Source organism: Bos mutus, chromosome 18, assembly GCF_027580195.1.
Source record: "Bos mutus isolate GX-2022 chromosome 18, NWIPB_WYAK_1.1, whole genome shotgun sequence".
NCBI classification, from domain to species: Eukaryota; Metazoa; Chordata; class Mammalia; order Artiodactyla; family Bovidae; genus Bos; species Bos mutus.
The window spans coordinates 16,940,939-16,963,445 of record NC_091634.1 but is presented as its reverse complement, the minus strand read 5'-3'; the positions used below and the strand labels follow the sequence as shown (position 1 = coordinate 16,963,445).

At 52.8% G+C, this 22,507-nt stretch overlaps 1 protein-coding gene across 1 annotated transcript; it reads left to right on the top strand.

Moving 5' to 3' along the window:
• Positions 1–1,049: 1,049 nt before the first annotated feature.
• On the top strand, positions 1,050–21,044 carry HPN (hepsin). The gene is made up of 13 exons (XM_005896089.2): positions 1,050–1,236; positions 1,801–1,870; positions 8,340–8,441; positions 8,530–8,571; positions 14,538–14,667; positions 14,736–14,858; positions 15,000–15,040; positions 15,420–15,585; positions 15,687–15,877; positions 19,734–19,829; positions 20,025–20,167; positions 20,350–20,514; positions 20,711–21,044. Exons 2-13 carry the CDS (start codon positions 1,855–1,857, stop codon positions 20,747–20,749), a joined length of 1,254 nt encoding a protein of 417 aa, XP_005896151.1. The 5' UTR covers positions 1,050–1,236; positions 1,801–1,854; the 3' UTR covers positions 20,750–21,044.
• Positions 21,045–22,507: the final 1,463 nt, after the last annotated feature.

The following is a 22,507-nucleotide window of genomic DNA, read 5'->3' as shown; positions in this document are numbered from 1 at the left end:
GCTCAGCGGGGACCTGGAGTTTCAAGGGAGCCAGACTGGAGTGGAGGAAGCAGACTGGTAGTGGAGGTGGGAGGTGATTAGGGAAGGAGAAAGAGGGCAATGAATGGAGGGGGAGGAGAAGGGACTGGGAACCCTGCACCGGCCTGTCCCCCAGGTGAGCCGTGGCTCTGAGTGCAGGGGTGCGTCGGGCCAGGGGCTGGGTCTGATGGAATAGGGGCGGCCTGTCTGGGGTGAGCAGCTGTGGCCTGACTAAGTCTGGATGGCGGCTGTCCACAGTAGTGACCCTATGTGTTTGGGTGTTTATCCGGCCCTGGGGTCTGACGTCGATGACTCCTGGGCTGCTGGCGGGACAGTGCGTATTTGCCTGTGGACACTTCCGGCCACTTGGCCTGGGCCTCAGCACTCCGTGCTGCCTTTTCCGGGCCAAGTCCCCATCCCCCTTGTCTAGGACTTCCCAGCTCCAGAGGTCATTGCTGCAGGCGGCAGAGAGGCTGCCAAAGCAAACCAGCCCCCGTGACTTGTAGAAAAGTGGCTGGGGGGAGGGGGCTGGGGGGAGGGTGAATAAAGGTGGGGGCTGGAGTCAGGACCAGGGACACTGGAAGGGGCAGAGGCTGGGGCAGGAGTTGGGGTGCAGGAGGGGTCTGGGGCCAGGGCTGGGCTGAGACCCAGTCTGGAGCTGGGAATGCCTTGTTCAGGAGATGGACAACGGGTGCAGGAAATGGCAGGGGCAGCGGTAGGCAGGGGGCTGGGCAGGGGGCAGAGGAGATGCAGGGGCAGGGCGGCCTTGGGACAGCTGGGGCAACCCTCCATCTGTGCCTCTCCACTTTATACCTCCTTCCTGGGGGCCCTGTCAGCACTCCCCAGTCCTCTCCCCAGACTCCAGGCCCTCAGGCCAGATCTGTCCCAACTCCACATACCCTCATACCGGCACACCTGGGGCCCGTCCAGGCTGGAGGCAGGTTGCTGGGCGCCCCGGTCCAGCCCCTTGCAAACCCTGTCCATCCAGCCAGGTGGCCTCCAGCTCTGCCAATCCCTTGGCCCGGCCCCTCCCCGCCCCTTCCCCCGCCCCCTCCTCCTCAGGTGAGGCAGCCAGGCCTAGCAGGCCCCTCGCGCTGCCGCTGCCTCTGCCTCCGGCCTGCCTGCCGCTGCGGGGCCACCATGCTCCTGCCCAGGCCTGGAGACTGACCCTAAACCCGCACCATCTCTCAGCTCCGCCCCCACCTGCCGGACCCCAGGGTAAGGACCAGGGTCCTCAGGTTCCCTTCCCCAGGACATGGGTCCCCTCACCCCTACCCACCCTAATGCCCACTTCCCATTAGAGGTGCTCCGAGAGGGGCCAGTCGGACTTCTCTCCAAGGACCTCAGAGTTCTAGCCCCCACTTCTTCAGACTCCCAAGATCGGGTCCCAGTCTCCTCCTCCCTCCAACCCAGGAGTCCAGCCCCTGTGCTGCCCCTCCCTCATAAGAAGCAGTCCTGGTCCCCAAACCTCTCTTTCCCCAGGATCCAGGAGTTGAGGCCTCCAGCTCGCCTTCCTCAGACCCGGGAATTCAGACCCCCAGTCCCCTCTCCACCCCGGCCCAGGCCCAGGGTCCCCCGGCGCTATAAATCCCATCATCCCCTAGCTGCTGGTCACACACTGACCCCATCCTTGAACCCAGCCCAGTCTGTGTCCGTGATCACGGCGTGCTCTGGCCGGGACCCAGTCCCTCAGCCTCCCTGGATGGGCGCCTGGGACTGGGGGCACAGGGGCCGGGCTGGGCTCCCCCAGGCCCTGCCTCCCCCTTGTTCATCTCCCCACAGGTCCCGCCCGGGCCCCGGAGGTCAGCCGGGGAATCATTAACTAGAGGCTGTGACATGGCGGAGAAGGAGGGTGAGTCCCCCTGTCCCGGAGACCTGAGCTCTGCCTGGTGCCCCTCCCCTCCCTCTGTGCTGTCTTCCCAACCCTCCACTCCCTTGGAGCCCCCTCTCTCTGGCACCCCTCATGGGCCCACCCCCACCCCCTTCCGAAGCCTCCTCCACCTAATTAACTATTAACCAAATTCTCTGTGGGGCTGGAATACCACCTGCCTCCCGGCCACCCCGTATGACCCTCCTGGCTCCCTGCCTCAGTTTCCCCTCACCCCCCAGTGATTTCTCAGCTACGTCTGGACCTGTCCTTTACTTGGGGTCAAGGCGGGGAAACTAGCTATCACCGTTCAGGACATAGACTCTGGAATGGAATGCACAGGCCTGCCTTTAAAATATATATATAATTTTATTTATTCATTTATTCATTTTTGACTGTGCTGGGTCTTCGTTGCTGCATGCAGGCTTTTCTCTAGTTGTGGTGAGAGGGCTTCTCGTTGCGGTGGCTTCTCTCATTGCAGAGCACGGGCTCTAGGGCGCTCAGGCTTCAGTAGTTGGGACACATGGGCTCATTAGTTGCGCTTCCCGGGCTCTAGGGTACAGGCTCCATAGTTCTGGTACACGGGTTTGGTTGCTCTACGGTATGTGGGATCCTCACATGGAACCCAAGTCTCCTGAGTTGACAGGCAGACTCTTAACCACTGAGCCAACAGGGAAGCCCCACCGGGCTGCCTTCAAACCTTCCTCTGCCACTGATTATTACTGTGCGATCTGGCGAAGTGTCGTCATTCCTCTGGGCTTCATTTCACCCTGGGTCAAGCGTGGGTTCTAATGCCACCTCCCTACCTACATGAGGTTGTTGGGAGCATAGAACACGCACAAGGCACCAGCTTGGGGCTTCATGCATAAAACACGCGGGGTGTCCCATATGTGGGGTGCCCCAGAGCTGTCATGGCAGAGGTCAGCCGACTTGGAGACCTGGGGCCCAAGACCTCCACTGATCCCAGACGTTCCTCCCACCTCCTCACTCTGTGGGCAGAGCAGAGGGAGGACTTTGGACCCGGTCTGAATGGATGAAGAGAGGAGAAACAACAGAGAAACCACCCTAGGGATGGTGGGGAGAAACCACACCTCCGATTTGACAGACACTCAAGGGTTTATGGAAGCCCCTGGCAGGGGCTCCAGACACCCTGACTCCCTCTTAACCTCCTCCACACTTGAGAGCCAGCTGGAGGAGACCAGTTTGGGGTGGCTCTTTCTTCCTGCCCTCCCCAGCTGGGGCTGACTCTCTCTCTTCTTCCTGGAACCAGGCTAGTTGGTCTCGGTCCCAGGCAGTATCACTCTCTAGCTGTGAGGCTCTGGACAAGTGGCTCACCCTCTCTGGGCCTCATTTCTTCCTCTGTAAAAAAAAAAAAAAGCAGTACTAATGTCCACCCTATAGGATGGTGTGAGGATTTAAATGCAGGGATAGGCAGGGAGCACTGAGTGTGTTGGCTGAAATGATGGGTATGGATCGCTGGCCTCCTTGCATCTCAGCACAGCTAGAAAATCAGAGCCCAAACCATCCAGCTGTGAAGTGCTAGTTGTGTCCGACTCTTTGCGATCCCAGGGACTGTAGCCCACCAGGCTCCTCTGTCCATGGAATTTTCCAGGAAAGAATACTGGAGTGGATAGCCATTCCCTTCTTCAGAGGATCTTCCCAATGCAGGGACTGAACCTGGGTTTCCCGCATTGCAGGTAGATTCTTTACCATCTGAGCCACTAGGCTCCCAGTGGCCTGGGAGACAGCACTGCACCCTTGTTGAGGAGGGGGGTGGCAGAGCCTTGCACCTTTGGAAACCTTCCTTCCTGGAGCCCACTGAAGGGACTCACCAGGCCTGGGGCCTATGGGGGAATGAACCAGAGAAGCACGGTGGAGTGTGTCCAGAAGGACGGCCAGGACTGCTCTGAGGACAGACAGCCAAGGCACAGTGAGCTTCAGTACATCTCCAGGCAGCTCAGTCCTAGTCTTGGGAGGGGAGTCCTACCGTCATGGCAAACCTGGGCTTACTTGCTGGGTTGCCTGGTGTGGGTGGCTGAACCGCTCTGGGCTTCCTTTCCTCATCTGTACATCGGGGGTGGTGATAATGATACGTTCCTCATTGATAGTTTGCAAGAATTTCAGGAAACTGCAAGATGGGGTTGGGCTCCCTAGGTGGCGCTAGTGGTAACGCCTGCCAATGCAGGAGACATGGAGACGCGGATTTGATCCCTGGGTGGGAAAGATCCCCTGGAGGAGGGTATGGCAACCCTCTCCAGTATTCTTGCCTGGAGAATCCCGTACGCAGAGGAGCCTGGCAGACTGAAGTCCATAGGGTCAGAGAGAGTTGGCCACAACTGAAGCAACTTGTCACTGACACACATCCTCGCAGGATGGGGTTAGGACAGGCCTAGGGTTGGTGTGTCTTCTGAGAGCTGCAGTTATGCTAACATTTGTGTTACCATTCTGCTGGTGAAGTGCGCCCAAGGTGAGGTTCTTGGTGCTACCTGAGGACTCCAAATCAGAGGCGGTGATATCTGAGTTGATGCTCAGAATGAGGCAGGAGTAAGTAGGTGTGCCAGGCAGAGAGACGAGCAAGGCTAACAGCTGGGGGTGACAGTCTGCCAGGTGTATGGTGGCATGTAGCTAATTCGGGATTTCTGGAGGTGAAGTTGGAAATGGAGCTGGGCGGGTGATGAGACACGCAGGCTGGACCAAGTTTTGTTAGGACTCCAGTAAGAAGCCGGCCCATGCCCGGGCAAGGCCGGCTCTCTCCACAAGATGGAGCTGGTGGTTATTCTTCGTTTCTTTTTTTTTTTTTTTGCCTTGTATAAGTCCTGTCATTTTGGTTGCTTTTTGGAAGCTCTATCAATTGTCTGGTAAGGACCCTTATGGCTGTCTGGGGATTGAGGAAAACATGTGCAACCTCCAAATCTCTGATAGCTGTGCTTACATCCTAGAGGGCCTGGCACCTTGGGCTGAGGGCCTTAGACTGTCCTGAGAGGCACTCAGGAGCCATGGAGGATTCTAGGGACAGGTTGGATTTGCTGTTTGGGAAGACCCCCCAGGTTTCCATGTGGAGGCTGGACCAGAAGGAGAGACTGAGCCCAGAGGTTGGAGGGGGTTGGGGCAGGGAAGGAGAGAGTGGGCAGGAGACCCTCAGGAGGCCTGAGCCATGGGGAGAGGGAGGTGTTCTGCACACAGGGACAGACCTGCGGGTGAGGACCTCTGAGATGGGACCTGGGCACTTAGGGAGACGTAGAGGCCAATATGGAACCTGGGAGATGTGACGGAGTGTGGTGATTCCGGGGGGAGGCATCTAAGAGGCTGCAGGACCCCCAGCCTAGGACTAAGCAGAGTCCAGAGCTGGGGACAGAAGAGCAACACAGTCTGTGGCGGTGGAGCGGGGAGGCATGAGGGGAAGGAGGCCGGGGCCACCCTGTGAACCCCAGATTTCAGAGAGCATGTGGAGGGTCAGGAGATTGAGAAGTAGTAAGCAAATCGGACAAGGGTGGTGTCCCCGAAATCAGATGGGGAGAGAATTTTGTTCAGGAAGTTGGAGTTGGGTACACGAGGACAGACACAGAGCTGTTTGAGTGGAGTTTCAGAGATAAGGAACCAAGGACATCACTTGGGAGGGTTTTGCAGCCAAATGGTGGAGGCAGAGGAACTGCCTTGTGAGGAGACAAGGACAGCCTAGCGCCCCTGAAGGAACAGGGAGCGGAGCCTCAGGAGGATGCTCAGAGGTCCCAGCTTATCAGGCTCTATTTCTCCGAGGAATCACACCAGGATGCTGCCTCTCATGCACTGAGGACACTTCCTGCCTTGGCAAAGATATGCAGTCAGGATGCCTCTCTGAAGAACCTGGGTGAGGACGCTTCCTGTCCCACCAGAGGCACTGTTTGGGGGTTGTCTGAAGTCTCCTGAATCACAGGGCATGGAGCAAGTTTCTCCTCTCACCCTAAGTGACACAAGGTGGCCGTGCTTCCTGCCCCAGCTGTCATGCCAGGTCCTCTAGCTGGGCTCTGAGTGGCCCAAAGCTCCGCAGGCATGTCTGAAAACAAAGGACCCTGGACCAGCCTAATGGCTTCAGGAGCCAAGACCTCCCAATGAAACCAGGAATATGGTTGGAGACCAAGGTGGGGACAGGGTCCTCCCTGGTGGCTTAGTGGTTAAGAATCCGCCTGCAGTGCAGGAGACCTGGGTTCAATCCCTGGGTTGGAAAGATCCCCTGTAGAAAGGAATGACAACCCACTCCAGTATTCTTGCCCGGAGAATCCCATGGACAGCAGAGCCTGGAGGGCTACAGTTCACAGGGTCGCACAGAGTCGGACACAACTGCAGTGACAAAGCAACGGCAGCAGCAAGGTTGGGACGGGGCCTGAGAGGCCCCCTCAGGGAGACATGGAGGGGTCAGCCAGCCGGAGCAGGGCTGAGATGGTCCGCCGGGGCCTCTTTGGAGGGAGGCACACCTGGACAAGAATGGCTGGGTTCTCAAATTCTTAAGACACTCAGACAATAGCCATTACAGGAAGGTCCTGGACCACTCCCCGCTCCTTTCTGGGTGCTGGTCTGGCCCTGTGCCCATCAGCCATACTGCCGTAACCCAGATGGCAGAACTGGAAGGTCCTGCAGATGCCAGGGGCAGTCGGGTGCACGCCAGGCCCAGCGAAGGCTTTCAGCTGCCTTTTCTCTTTGGTTCCCCCCATCCCTAGCCAAAGGATTGGCTTTTCAGCCCCAGGGTCCCTGTTGCACTGGGAATAAAATTCCTCTTCTCCTCAGGCTGCCAGGCCTCTCCATCTGGCCCCAGCCTTGGCCCCAATGCCTTCCCCAAGCTCATGCCATTCTGGCCACATCAGTGGCCTCTCTTGCCCTCTTACCCACCATGCTTGTTCTGGCCTCAAGGCCCTGGCCTGTGTTCTTCTCTGCCCACTGTGCTCTTCCATGAGAGCTCTTTGCTTGGCTGGCCTCAGCCCTCAGGTCTCAGCTCAAAAGCCCCTTCTTGGGGAGGCCCTTCTTGAATACCCCACAGAAGAACCTGCTGCCTCCTCTGCTATCATTTTCTTTATAGACTTGGCCATGTTCTGAACATGATCGAGTTCATTTACTTGTTTGCTTGTTTTGGTTTCCCCCTCACTTTCCACACATGAGAATGTGAGCTCTGTGAGAGCATTTCTGCTGTCTTGTTTAGGGATGTGTCCCCAGAGCCTAGAATGGTGCCAGGTACACAGTGGATGCTCCATAGGACCACAAGTGAATAAACCCATTTTACTGATAAGAAAACTGAGGCCCAGAGAGGTGAAGGGAGTTGTCCAAGTCCACACAGCTATAATGATTTAAAAACATTTATTGACCAATAAAAATGAAAAAGAAAAAAAGCATTTATTGAGAACCTGCTCTGCGCCAGCCACTATAGCACAGAGAGGGTGGCAAGGCTTAGTGGTTATACGCCTGGATCCCAGTGCCAAATCAGTACCACCTCTTCCTGGCTGAGTCACCTTGGGCAGGTGGCTCCACTTCTGTGAGCCTCCGTTTCCCCTGTCTGAAAAATAGGAATCATAACTGAGACAAGGACTGAATAATTTAATACAGTCAGAGCAGTGCTTGGCACATAAGGCTATGATAAGAGTACAGCTCTTAATTATTTGAAAGAAACTTCAAGTATTATTTTTAGAGGTGAGTGCTAGGTGGATGCCCATTAAATAGATGAGGAAGTTGAGGCTTAAAAAGGTGATAGTACCTGCCCAAGGTCCCATATATAGCAGTGGGTAAGGCCAATGTATGTATTTTTTAATTTGGCTGGGCCACGCAGTTTGCGGGATCTTAGTTCCCCAACCAAGGATCAACCCTGAGCCCTCAGCGGTGAAAGCATGGAGTCCTAACCACAGGACCACCAGGGAATTCCCAAGGCCAATATTTTTAAGTGAGGCTGACAAAATTCCAAATGTAGGTTCTCAACCTCTGGGGTCAATTTGACGTTGGAGCTGGGTCCTTGGGGAGAGGTCTGGTTTTGGGGGGTTCCCAGGGACAGAGGATCTGGAACAGCAGAGAGAAATGAGGCAGTGAGGAAATGACAAACAGCAGGGAAGAGAGCTGCCAAGAGGGCAAAGGTCAGGGGTCACAGCCCCCAAGAGGCTCCAAGAACCTCTGGGAAAGTTAGCAGAAGTGAGAGGTCCAAGAAGGAGATACAGAGCGCAGCGTCATTGGGAAGAAGAAGTCCCTTCAGTGCCAGGAGTGTGGGCAGGGAGGGTGGCAATTGTCCCAGCCACACCCCTTCCCAGCTGGAAGCCCTGGGGGGCTGGGCACCCTTCCCGCAGGGGAGGGACAGGCCTGCCAACTGCTCGTCCCAAGAAACTGGACCCAGGGCAGGGCAGGCTCGGGCGTGCTAAGTTAACCCTGGGGTGCAGGGCAGAGCTGGCCCCTTGCCACAGTGAGGACAGACCTGGCAGTGGCCCCAGCATGGTGTCTATTGCAGGTGGCCGGACTGTGCCATGCTGCTCCGGACCCAAGGTGGCCGCTCTCACTGTGGGGACCGTCCTGCTCCTGACAGGCATCGGGGCAGCGTCCTGGGCCATTGGTGAGAGTGGACAGACCCCTGCACCTCTACCCTCCCCTGCCCCTGGCAGCCCCCAGCCTGCCTGCCCTCACTTCTGCCTTCTCTGCAGTGACTGTTCTACTCAGGAGTGATCAGGAGCCACTGTATCCAGGTGAGTAGAGCGGGCTGAGACCCTCTGGGGAGCCCTGGAGGAAACTCGCACCTGGGGGGAACTCAGTGAAAGGATTTTTTAAATGAATGCCCGAATGCCTGCAGGAATACTGGTGGTGCTTATGTACACATGTGGCTGGTCTAATCCAGTGTTCTTCAGACTCTAAACATGTTATCCATTAAGTGCATCATGAAATCAGTGAGTTGAAAACCACATTTAAAAAAGTATGAAACAGATTTGATTAAAAAAATCAGAATGCATCTCTTTCCATAAGAAAAAGTTCTGTTAATCTTTCCTTTGGGTTTTATGAAGGTGGGACTGTTATTCCCTCCATTTTACAGATGGGAAAACTGAAGCTTGGAGCAATGCCATAGTTCACCCCAGGAAACGGAAGTTCGGGGCTACATCATAATGTAAACATGAGTTTCTTATTGTGAAACATGGTCAATACATGTTTGAGAGGTAGAGGTGCTGTATGAATTCAGCCAACCTTTTTCTGTCGCTTCTTGGTGGTACCTACTGTTGTTATTCCCATTTTACAGATGTAGAAAGTGAGGACTGGAGAGGATACACCGTGGGCACGTGCTCGCTCCAGGAATAGCACTTAGGCTTGACTGGAAGAGATGTGGAGGCAGGAATGGTCACGCAAATAAATACCAGGGTGGCCAAAAAGTTCCTTTGAGTTTTTCCATAGGTGGAAAAACGAATAGATATAGACACTAATTGTGGAATGAATGAATGAATGAATGGATCTTTCTGAATGCCAACCCCAGGCTGCCATTCAATGGCCCAGGGCAGCAGGAAGAAAGGGGAAGTTGGATGATGGGACACATCTTTCACGTGTCCCACATTTTTCATTTTCCCACAAGGCCCATCTAGTCCCATAAAGGACTCAGCTCACATTAAGAGCAGAAATGAACATCTAGGCAGGAAGGCCATCAAGGTCAACCACCACAGTTGACACTTGCAGAGCATTTACCTGTGCCAGGCACAGGCCTCAGGGCTTTGCAAGTATTAATTCATTAAATCCTTCCCACGGCCCATTTTAATATGGGGAAATGAGGTGTGGAGAGACCAAGTGACTTGCCCCAGGCCACAGGGATCGGAACTCAGATAGCCTGGATCCAGAGCTTGTGTAGAACTACTATACTCTATTGTTTCTCAAGAAACAGCCCAGTGAGTTGCCATGTCGATGGCTAATGTATGCCAGGCTCTGGCTGCAGCCTTTGCACAAGACCCCTGTAAGTTGGGGCCGTTTATCATCACTCCCATTTTGCACATGGGTGAAACTGAGGCCCAGTGACTTGTACTAACTTGCACATTGAATAAATGGCAGGGCAGAGGAGTCATGCACCTACCAGATGGGCCTCTATGACTCGCTACTGCTGCTGGGCTAAAATCCCAACACTTGGCGGACTCCAAGGCTCCTCGGGTGCCGCCCCTCTTCACCCTCACCTCATGCTTGCTCCCAGCACTCTTCAGGCCCCAGCCCACAGGCTGCTCTCACTCTCAAAGGACTCTCCTAGCACCACAGTCTTTGCTCACCTCCTCTTTATGCTCACACCCAGAGGCAGGTTTCTGGGTCCTGTACCATCATGGCTGAGCTGAGGCTTCCACCTGGCCTGCCCTCTCTGATTCTCAGCATCCTTATCTGGTAATTGGTGAGAATTAGTGGAGGTGATGATCCGTGCAATGCTTGACTTTCAGCCAACTTGGTTAACATGGACTTCTGTGTCTCAGCCTTTAGGCTTTAACTTTCCCGAGCTGGACCTTTCTGTTCCCAGGCTCCATACCCTCCGCCCCCCACAACGACTCTGCATACCACCACTACCCCCTCTATGACCCTCCCCACATGGCTCATGATTTACTCCTGGTGAATTTCAGAAGGGCAGGGGCATTTTGTTTACCGCCCTAGACAGTGTCTGGTGCATAGAAGGTGCTTAGGAAACCTTTGTTTAATGAATAAGCATGAGGACAAATCTCAGAGGTGAACTAACTTGTCCTGAGCTTCAGCTGGAAAGTAATAAGGCCACAATTCAGACCTGACTCTGGCCATCGCCAGCACTGTGCCCTCCCATTACACTTGGGTTTTTCAAAAACGTTGGGAAATTACAAAATGAACAAACAGAAACAACCCAGAAATGATATCCCCACCTCACTTTTCTGGGATTTTTCACACCTCTAAATATATCAGACAATTTGGTAAGCAAACCAGGTGACCCAGAACGTACTTTCTGCATGGCTTAAAATAACACAAACAAGAATAAAGAGTTTAAAAGTGAGAAACAGTGGCACAGAATATAGCTTTAAAAATACTTGGAGGGGGCATTTGATATTCCTTCCTCCCTCCCTTCTCCTCCTTCCGCTCCTCCCTCCAAATACATCCATAAAATGATAATTTTTTTCCTAAAACCTCACACTTTCTGGAAATCACAATCTCTGGAGCACTGAGAAGTCATTTAAAAATAAGAATTCACTCCCATCCCCAGCTGGTGTTTAGAACCCCAAGTCTTGGTCTGGAAACTCAAGGGGTGGTACCCAGTGGAGGTACCAGATATTCCAGGCCCCATCCCAGAACAGGAAGCCATGATTAAGGCCAGTTAACCAGGAAGCTCCTAGTACAGGCCTACATGAGTATATTTGGGGAAAAGGGGCTGATAAGGGTCCGTATGACAGCCACAGAAGGAGCAGGGAGTATGCAGGTAGGCAGGTCTGGATTCAAATCCTGACTTTGCCAGTTCTTAGCTATATTCTCAGGGGCAAGTATGTCCTCTCTAAGGCTCAGTTTTCTCGTCTGTAAGATGGGCATAGAGATGGTCTCTCCCTCCCAGGATGATTGTGGGATAGAACCCCCCAGATATGACACATAGCATGGGGTCAGCCCATCCCCAGGAAATGTAGTCAGTGTTACTATTTTTAAAATTCATTTTTTAACTGGAGGATAATTTCTTTACAATGTTATATTGGTTTCTGCTGTATAAGAACATGAATCAGCTATATATCCCCTCCCTCTTGAACCTCTCTCCCACTCCCTACCCCATCCCACACCTCTAGGTCGTCACAGAGCACCAGGTTGAGCTCCTTGTTACACAGTCACTTCCCACTAGCTATTGATTTTATATATAGTAATGTATATGTTTCAGTGCTACTCTCTCAGTTTGTCCCACCCACTCCTTCACCAGTGCTATTACTGTGCCTTTTTTGTTTAACCCTTAGGAGGAAAGTTGCTTGACTGGCTGTTCAGTTGCTCAGTTGTGTCTGACTCTTTGTGATCCCGTGGACTGCAGCACACCAGGCTTCCCTGTCCTTCACCAACTCCTGAAGTTTGCTCAAACTCATGTCCATTGAGTCAGTGATGCCATCCAACCAACTCATCCTCTGTTGTCTCCTTCTACTCTGGCCCTCAATCTTTCCTAGCATCAGGGTCTTTTCCAATGAGTCAGCTCTTCGCATCAGGCAGCCAAAGTATTGGAGCTTTAGCATCAGTCCTTCCAATGAATATTCAGGGTTGATTTTTCAGGGTTGATTTCCTTTAGGATTGATTGGTTTGATCTCCTTAACATTCAAGGGACACTCAAGAGTCTTCTCCAGCCCCACAGTTTGAAAGCATCAGTTCTTTGGTACTCGGCCTTCTTTATGGTCCAACTCTCACATCCATACATGACTACTGGAAAAACCATAGCTTTGACTATACGGACCTTTGTCGGCAAAGCGATGTCTCTGCTTTTTAATATGCTGTCTAGGTTTGTTATAGCTTTTCTTCCAAGGAGCAAGTGTATTTTAGTTTCATGACTGCAGTCACAGGCAACATTAAAAGCTTGGGGTTTGGAGTCACTCAGGCCTGAATGCAAATCTTCTCTTTGCCTTTCTCTGTCCTCAGCAGGACAGGGCTCTCCCCGGAAGTTCTGCCTCCTCTTGTCCAGATCTGTGGGGCTGTGGGAAGACTGCTCAGCTTGGGTGTGGCCTGATCAAGTTCTTCCTCCAAGGATGCAAAGTTGAGTTTGGACCAGATTCACTGTCCCAGAATGTGCTCTCAGAACAGGAGCCATTCAGGAGGCTCCAGAGAAAAGGGGTTCACAGCTGATCTTTCCCCAAACCTACTCCTTCCCACCTTGCTCATCTCAGTCAATGGCAGCTCATCCTTCTAGTGGCTCAGCTTAACACCTTGGAATTGCCCTTGGCCCCTCTTCCTTCCACCCGCATCCAATCGTAGCCGACCCTGTGGGCTCCACCCACAAATTCTATGCAGAATCCTCCACCGCCCCCACCCTGGCCCCGCCTCCATTCTCTCCCCCTGGACCATCACACAGCCTCCTCCTTGGTCTCCCTGGTCCCCTCCTGCCCTCTACAGTCTGCTCCCTATACACAGCCAGAGGGTGCCTGTGAACCCCTGAGTCAGATCAAGGCCCTCCTGGCTCAGCCCTCACTCCTGGTAAAAGTCAAAGTCAGTCTAGTCTTGTCTCCGGCTCCCTCTCCCCTCGCTCACTCTGCCCAGACCCCCTGTTGTTCCTACAACAACCCCCCCACCTTGGGATCTTTGCATTTGCAATTCTCTTGGCCTAGTTCTCTGTTCCCTCACCTGTCTTCTCACCTCCTTCAGATCTCTGCTTGCATACCACCTTCTCAGTGCAGCCTTCCCTGCCCACCTATAGGAAAGGACAACCTCCTGTCTCTCCCCATGTCAGCGCTGCCTCTCTGTCAAGCTCGGCTTGTCTCCCAGGCCCCTTCTTTTGTGACACAGCATCTATTTTACTTCTGTCTCCTGTTTGTTATCCATCTCACCCATTGGCCTTTGAGCTCCCAATGGCTGGGGGTTTTGTCTGATTTGTTCATCATTCAAAATAGAGCTTGGCACAGACTGAGTGTTTGCTAAAGCACACCTAAGGGCTGTGACCTGGCTTAGGTGTGGCAAGGGTCCTCTAGCCATGTGTGAGGAGCAGGCTGGAAGGGGCTGAGGGGAGCATCACTTTTCAGTGCATTAAGCAGGCAGGAAGAATCCCCCATAAGCACTCTGCAGTGAAGCTGTGTTTGATTGGGTCATTTTTTTTTTTTTATTGTTGTCTGTCTCCCCTATGGATGGACTTTGTGCTTGGTGAGGGTACAGCCCAGAGATGTCTTGGTCATTTTTATGTCCCCCAGCATCACCCCACATAGGAACGGGCATGGAGTATGTGTCTAGTTAACACTTGTTGAATGAATGAATGAATACTGCATCCTCTGCTTGAATAATTATCCTGCAACTTAGTACGTATTCAAGGCTCTGGCGAGTCCTGCAGAAAAAAGATAACTCTTCTTTTTTAAGATTATAGGAAATCTATTTAGATATTTTGGCAATGTGATGTATTGGTCAATGATCTTCAGGCTGTAAAAGAGAAAAGGAAAAACCAAGAAACTGGCTAAATAAAAAGGGAAATTATTAACTCACTTAAGTAACGATTCTGGAGGTTCTTTCCCTTCAGTCGTGTCCGACTCTGTGCGACCCCATAGACGGCAGCCCAACAGGCTCCCCGGTTCCTGAGATTCTCCAGGCAAGAATACTGGAGTGGGTTGCCATTTCCTTCTCCAACCATTAAGGAGCTATAAAAATGTTATCAGAATCTCCTGGCTTTCCTTTACATTGGTTTATCACTGCTGCCCCCCATTCCCCCTCCTGCAGGCAAAGATGGACCTTGACAAATCTAGCTTCCAGCTCTTGGGCAACCAGTTTAGGAATCCCGGTGGCAAAAGGAACGCCCCTCCCCCACCTTGCCCAGTTTCCCCATGGCGATGCAGCCAGAGTCTTAGGATCCCCAATCTTTGGTCCAGCTTGAGTCCTGAGCCCTTCCAGAGGCAGTCACAAATGTGCGGAGCCCGGGGTGCTCCGATCGGGCCTGCCAGGACTCAGGACTAGACTGGCACGAGCAGAGAAGCGGCCGGGAGGGCTCGGGCGGGAAGGCGACCCAGGCGCTCCTCTTGTTGCCCTGCAGTGCAGGTCGGCCCGGCGGATGCTCGGCTCACGGTGTTCGACCAGACAGAGGGCACGTGGCGCCTGCTTTGCTCCTCGCGCTCCAATGCCAGGGTGGCGGGGCTCAGCTGCGAGGAGATGGGCTTCCTCAGGTACCCGGGGTGCCCCTGGTGGGGGGCTGGGAGGGCGGGGGGACAGGTCTGACCGCTGCCCTGCCCAGGGCGTTGGACTTCTCGGAGCTGGACGTGCGGACGGCGGGCGCCAATGGCACGTCGGGCTTCTTCTGCGTGGACGAGGGGAGGCTGCCGCATGCCCGGAGGTTGCTCGAGGTCCTCTCCGTGTGGTGAGGAGGGCGGCGGGCAGGTGGGGCGCACGCCGCGGGCCCCACCACCCCTGGGTACCCACTCTCCCCTGGGTGCCTTTCCTCTGTCTTAATTGGCCTCTTTTTTTTGTCTCTGTGTCTTCATCCTTGTCCCTCCCACAGCGACTGTCCCAGAGGCCGTTTCCTGGCTACCAGCTGCCAAGGTGAGACCCCAAAACTCAGAGCCCTCTTCTGAGACTCCCTGCCCCTACCGTGGTAGGGCCATGGCCCATCAGATACCCCCAGACAGGCCTTATCCTCTTAGATCCTCCAAGGATGGAGCTGTGTTCTCTCAGACTCCCTCAGGGTGGGGGTTCCACGTCCCCTCAGACCCCCAAAATAGGGCCATGTCCCCCTAGATCCCCACAGATGGGGCTGTGTCTCCTCAGACAGACCCCTTCCCCCTCCATCAGAGCGATGTTCCTCAGACCCCTCAGTTAAGATCGTGATCACTCATTCTCCCCAGAGTGGGGCATGACCTCTCAGACCCCCAGGGCAGGGAGTCCAGGCCTCCCGCTGCCCTGACTGCCCCTCTCCCCACAGACTGTGGCCACCGAAAACTGCCGGTCGATCGCATTGTGGGCGGCCAGGACACCAGCCTGGGCAGGTGGCCGTGGCAAGTCAGTCTTCGCTATGATGGAGCACATCTCTGTGGGGGGTCCGTGCTCTCTAGGGACTGGGTGCTGACAGCCGCCCACTGCTTCCCTGAGTGAGTGTCCCCCAGGGCACTGAGGGGAGAGGCTGGGGAGCGGTGAGCTGGGGGAGGCTGTGCCCAGACAGGTGGCCACCCTCCCCTCCTTTCCCCGGTAGGCGGAACCGGGTCCTATCACGATGGCGAGTGTTTGCTGGTGCTGTGGCCCAGACTTCACCCCATGGCGTGCAACTGGGGGTGCAGGCTGTCATCTACCATGGGGGCTATCTCCCCTTTCGAGACCCCAACAGCGAGGAGAATAGCAATGACATCGCCCTGGTCCACCTCTCCGGCACCCTGCCCCTCACAGGTACGTCTGGGCCTGGGGACTCCAGGGGCCAGGAGGGCAGAGGAGGGGCTGGGGCAGAATTCATGGTGATGAGAGAAATGATCTCCAGGGGCACTCATTGTGCATTCATTAGGTAGGGGCAATTAGTGCAGCCACTTTAGAAAACCGTGTGTGAGTATTACCATTTGGCCCCGAAATTCCACTCCTAGGTATGTACCCAAAAGAAAAGAAGATACATAGCTCTACAAAAACTAGTGCGTGGGTGTTCATAGCAGCATTATTTACAGTAGCCAAAAGATGGAAGCCACCAGATGTCTACCATCTGACATGTAGATAAACAAAAAGCATGCTAGATCCATACAATGGAATCATATTAGGTTAGAAAGGAATGAAGTGATCCATGGTACACAGTGGATGACCCTGGACAGTATTGTGCTCAGAAAGGAGTTAGACCCAAACAGCCACATTCTATATGATTCCATTTCCACGAAATGTCCAGAACAGGTAAACCTGCAGAGATAGAAAGTACATTCGTGGTTCCCCAGGCATGGGGGGGTGGCACAGAAACGTTGGGAGGTCAGAGGTAAAGGCAGTGATGAAAATGTTCTGAAATCGATCTTGGTGGTGGTGGTACCTTCCTACTGCCAGGCAGGCTAGTCCCTGAATCTAAAACCTGTCTAAAACCCTTTGACTTGTTTACTTTAAGTGGGTGAATTGTGTGATACAGGAATTATATCTCCAAAAAAGCTATTACCAAAATAAAAGAAAGAAATGAAAAAAAAAAAAATAAGTGTATGAATGAATCAGAAAGTCAGGAGTTATTTATTCCTTTGTAGTTCTCCAGAGCATTTCCTTGCTGTCAATGAGAAAGACTTACCTGGGTGTCAGTGTGTCTTTCATACCTCATCTACACATGCCTTTTGAATTAAGAGCAGGCTGTGGGCTTCAGCCTCCAGTACTCTTGCCTGGAAAATCCCATGGATGGAGGAGGCTGGTAGGCTGCAGTCCATGGGGTTGCGAAGAGTTGGACACGACTGAGAAACTTCACTTTCACTTTTCACTTCCATGCATTGGAGAAGGAAATGGCAACCCACTCTAGTGTTCTTGCCTGGAGAATCCCAGGGACGGGGGAGCTTGGTGGGCTGCCGTCTATGGGGTCCCACAGAGTCGGATACGACTGATGCGACTTAGCAGCAGCAGCAGCATTGGGCTTCAGCTATCAGAAGGCCACCAAGTGGTAGTAATAGTAATAATAATAATGTCAATGATAAGGAAGTTATCATAGCAATGATGATGAGCCTTCAGCAGGCATCAGTATGATGATGATAATAATAATGATAAAGAGGGCCTTCCCTGGCAGTCCAGTGGTTAGAACTGTACCTTCCAATGCAGCGGGTGTGGGTTTGATCCCTGGTTGGGACCTAAGACCCACATGCTCTCTCTGCCAAAATACACCCAAACATAAAACAGAAGCAATTTTGTAGCAAATTCAATAAAGAGTTTAAAAATGGTCCATATTTAAAAAATTAAAAAATCTTGGGCTTCCCTGGTGGTTCGTTGGTTAAAAATCTGCCTGCCAATGAAGGAGACGTAGGTTCAGTCCCTGATTCAGAGCAACTAAGCCCAGGTACCACAACTCCTGAAGCCTGATCGCTGTAGGCCTCTGTTCCACAACGAGAGAAGTCACTGCAATGAGAAGCCCGTGCGCCAGAACCAGAGTAGCCCCACTACAGTTCGCACAAATAGTGAGAAGCCCTCACAGCAACAAAGACTCAGCGCAGCCTTAAATAGATAAATAAGATTTTAAAACATCTTAAAAAATAGTAATGAAAGAATACGATAATAGTGATGATAGGATGAACTCCAACACTTGCGAGTTCCTCCTGTGGGCAGCCACAGGCCTCAGCTTGTCCCAAGCACGCACTCATTTCATTGTCACAGCAGCCTGGGGAAGGTGGGTTCTCTTATGATCCTGTGTTGTTGTTTTACAAGAGGAAAATTCCCGACATAGAGAAGATGCATAATACCCCACATTCTCACAACTGGAAAATGGCAACGATTTGAGCCCAAGTTGCATGGCTCTGGAATCTGTGCCTATAAGCCCCTGGCTGAGCTGCCAGGAAAGTCATTATTGTCTTTGTTTTTTATAATTTAAAAAAATTGTTTATTTATTTGGCTGCACTGGGTCTTAGTGGTGGCATGGGGAATCTTTGGTTGCAGCTTGTGAGATCTAGTTCCTTGACCAGGGATTGAACCCTGGGTCCCCTGTGCTGGGAGCTCAGAGTCTTAGCCACTGGTCACCAGGGAAGTCTGCCTTATTCTTATTTTTAATGGTTATTTTCTTTTGAATGGTCCATGATACTAGTTCTCCATTTAAGGGAACAATACATGTGAGTGGCCTGTATTTGGAAATGGGGCTGAGAGGAGTGGTATGGGCTTTGGGGTCAGATACTCAGCAGCTCTGTGGTCTTGGGTATGTAGCTTCACCTCTCCAAACCTGTTTCCCTCATCTGTTAAATGACTCCCGAAGGTTATTGAAATGCTGAAAAGGGTTAATCTGAGTCAAAGAGCTTAGAGCAATGCCTGCATTCAGTTAATACTAATAATCATTGCTGTTGTTGTTTATTACTATTCCTAGTTACATGAGCATTTCCTGTTAGCCAGGCATGCTATTTAACACTTCACCAATTTCTCACGATACACCTCTGGGGGGGAAATGATTATTCTTTCCATTTTGCACCTGAGAGCTCTGAGCTCAGGCAGGTGAAGTCACCAGCAAGGCTTGCTAGCAGGGCTGCCAGGACCACTTGCATGGGTTGTACACTGCACAAGGATGTCGTGTCTCAGGGATGCCATTCTTACTGTGGACAGGATAGACTGGTGTGTTTATGATGATGATTTTTTGACAGGTGGAAGTCCAATATCTCAAGATAGTGCTTTGTAAAATTTCTTACAGAAGGGACTTCCCTGGTGATCCAGCTAAATGGGAGGCACTTTCAATGCGGGGGGACACAGATTCGATCTATTCTGGGAACTAAGATCCCACATGCCACGGTGGCCAAAAAATTGAAAAAATAAATTAAAATTTCTCAAAGTCACTCTCTAGGTAGGGGGCAGCCACATGGGCCATGGTTAAGAACACAGGCTTAGAAATTGGGCCAACCTGGGTTCAAATTTGGGCTCTGTCATTGACTCAATCTAAGGCTTTGGACAAGTGACATGGTTTTATTTCCCCCTCTTTAAGTGGGGGTAATAATAGCCCCTACCTCTCTGAGCTGATGGGATATTAAGGGAATTCACCCAGAAAGATGCAAGTACATAGTGAGTTCTCAATAGAAGTCAGCTTCCTTTATTTTTAAAAATGTATTGAAGGATGCTATGCTATGCTAAGTCACTTCAGTCGTGTTCAGCTCTTTGCAACCCCATGGACTGTAGCTGCCAGGCTCCTCTGTCCATGGGGTTTGCCAGACAAGAATACTGGAATGGGTTGCCATGCCCTCCTCCAGGGACTCTCCCCAACTTAGGGATCAAACCCATGTCTCCTGCATTACAGGTGGATTCTTTACCGCTGAGCCACTGGGGAAGCCCTGTGTTGAAGTGTAGTGATTTACAATGCTGTGTTAATTTCCTCTATACAGTAAAGTGACTCAGTCACACACACACACATCTTTTTCATATTCTTGTCTATTATGTTTCATCACAGGGTATTGAATATGGTTCCCAGCACTATGCGGTGGGACCTTGTTTATAGGAGGCAACTTCTGTTGTGGTGTTTGTGAAAGAACAGAGGGAACGGTGGGCCGGGGCAGCTGGAGCGAGGTTTGTCCTGGGTGGAGCAGGCTGGCAGGGGCCCAGACCGGTGTGGTCTCTTGCACAGAGTACATCCAGCCCGTGTGTCTCCCGGCTGCCGGGCAGGCCCTGGTGGATGGCAAGATCTGCACGGTGACTGGCTGGGGCAACACGCAGTACTACGGTGAGTCTTGTCCTCTGCTGGGAAGCTGCCTTAGGGAGACTCTGAGCTGGGCTGGGGAAGGGCAATTGGGCTACGCCAGTGCCTCTTGGACCCGGGGGTGTAGGGACACTGAGCAGCCCAGGTGGGCACTGGGAGGGGAGGGGAGGGGGTGTGCATGCTCCCCAGCTTCGGCCAGCCTTGCCCGCACACCCCCAGGCCAACAGGCTGGGGTGCTCCAGGAGGCCCGAGTCCCCATAATCAGCAATGATGTCTGCAACGGCCCCGACTTCTACGGGAACCAGATCAAGCCCAAGATGTTCTGTGCTGGCTACCCTGAGGGTGGCATTGATGCCTGCCAGGTGAGGGATGCTGAGGGGCAGCCGGGGCCCTGGCCTCCCCAGGGATGGAGACACAGGGCCTTGGGCGATTGGGCTCCCTATCTCAGGGCCAGAGGGTTCTATGACCACAGCCCCTGGCCTTCCGAGGAGGGCCTCCCGGCCAGCCGTCTCAGCCTCCAGCCAGGCCTTCCATCCCCAACCAGGGCGACAGTGGTGGCCCCTTCGTGTGTGAGGATAGCATCTCTCGGACGCCACGTTGGCGGCTGTGTGGCATTGTGAGCTGGGGCACCGGCTGTGCCCTGGCCCAGAAGCCAGGCGTCTACACCAAAGTCAGTGACTTCCGGGAGTGGATCTTCCAGGCCATAAAGGTGAAATTTGAGCCCAGATGGGAGCCAGAGGGCGGGAGGGTTTGGGACTCTGAGCGGGAAAGGGAGGCAGGGTTTTCTGGAAACCTATAGGGCTTAGAAGCGGTCACCCTAGGGAACAGATGGCTTTCACGGGGCTCCTGGGGAGGGGTGGGCACTTGTGGGACGTTGGGGGGAGCCCCTAGTTGTCTTTCCCCAGACTCACTCCGAAGCCAGCGGCATGGTAACCCAGCTTTGACCTGTGGCTTCTCCTCGCTGTGCACGCCTCCAGGGCCCGAGCTGATCTAAGGGGCCCCAGCCCCACGTGATGGGGTTCACCCTGGGCCAGGGATGGAACATTTTTCTTCTTGGGCCCAGCCCACAGGTCCAAGGATACTCTTCCCTCCAAGGTCCTCCACAGTGGCGGGCCCACTCAGCCCTGGGACCACCCTCCTGCCCCCCATGTAAATATTGTTCTGCCATCTGGGACCCCCCCCCATCTTGTGCTCCTGATGACAGGATGCTCTTTAAATAATAAAGATGGTTTTGATTAATGTGGTCTCTGAGTTTGCAGCTGTAAGCAGCAAATGAGGACATTTTGGGCGCATCGAAGAGAGCGATTAGGGCCTGGCATAGATCAAGACAGGGAGCATAATCCTCCAGTTCCCACTGGCTTAACAGAAAAGATCTTAATTGGTTCACTTAACTGAAAATGCACTGAGCCTCTGGCTTCTCTTCTCGATCCAGCTGCTCAAACATTTTTCAGGACTGTGCCTTACTTCCTCTCTCACATCTGCTTTTCTCTGTGTCAGCTTCATTTTCAAGCAGTCTCTTCTACAGCTAGAGATAGAAATGTTCCCCCCCAACCCACAGAAACTCTAAGCTTATATGCTGTGGACCACTTAGCAGCCTCAGTAGAGAAAGAATGCTTTTTTCCCATCAGCTGTAGCAAAGAAGCCCCAGGCCTGGCTCTCCCTGGACAGATTTGGGCCATATGCTCATCCCTATTCAGATCACTGTGCACCTGTGCATGGGGTGGGTAGGAGGTTTGACCCTCAAGAACTACATGACCTGAGAATGAGGGCTTCTCCAGAGGAGAATGAGGTGCTATTTCAAAAAAAAAAAAAAAATGGTTGTAGATACCCAGTGAGAAAAAAAGACATCTACTGTGGATTGCCACAGGGAGCTGGACCCTGTGGACAGAAGGCAGGTGTGCCAGGCCCCGTGAGCACAGCCTGAGACATCCCCCTCATCTCTTCATCTGGGCTGGAGGTTGGTTTCAGCTTCCCCTTGGACCCACTTTGCTCCTTAGAGCAGGGGTCCCAACACCCCAGGCCACAGACCATTACCAGTCCGTGGCCTGTTAGGAACCAGGCCTTGTAGCAGGAGGTGGACATTGGGCGGGGTGAAGCTTCATCTGTGTTTACAGCTGCTCCCCATTGCTTGCATCACCGCCTGAGTTCAGAAAAACAAGCCCTGGGCTCCCGCTGATTCTGCATTATGATTACATCACAATGTAATAATAATAGTAATAAGTGAAGTGAAGTCGCTCAGTTGTGTCCGACTCTTTGAGACCCTGTGGACTGTAGCCTACCAGGCTTCTCTGTCCATGGGATTTTCCAAGCAAGAGTACTGGAGTGGGTTGCCATTTCCTTAAAGTGAAACGAAGTCACTCAGTCGTGTCCAACTCTTTGTGACCCCATGGACTGTAGCCTACCAGGCTCCTCAGTCCACGGAATTTTCCAGGCAAGAGTACTGGAGTGGGTTGCCATTTCCTTCTCCAGGGGATCTTCCCAACCCAGGGATCGAACCCGGGTCTCCTGCACTGCAGGCAGACGCTTTACCGTCTGAGCCACTAGGGAAGCCCACCATTTCCTTAAAGTACACAATGTGCTGAAATTATCCTGAAACCAGCTTCCCCGTCCCGGGTGTGAAAAAATTATTTTCCACAAAACCGGTCTCTGGTGCCAGAAAGATTGGGTACCACTGCACATCGCACAGAGTTGGACACGACTGA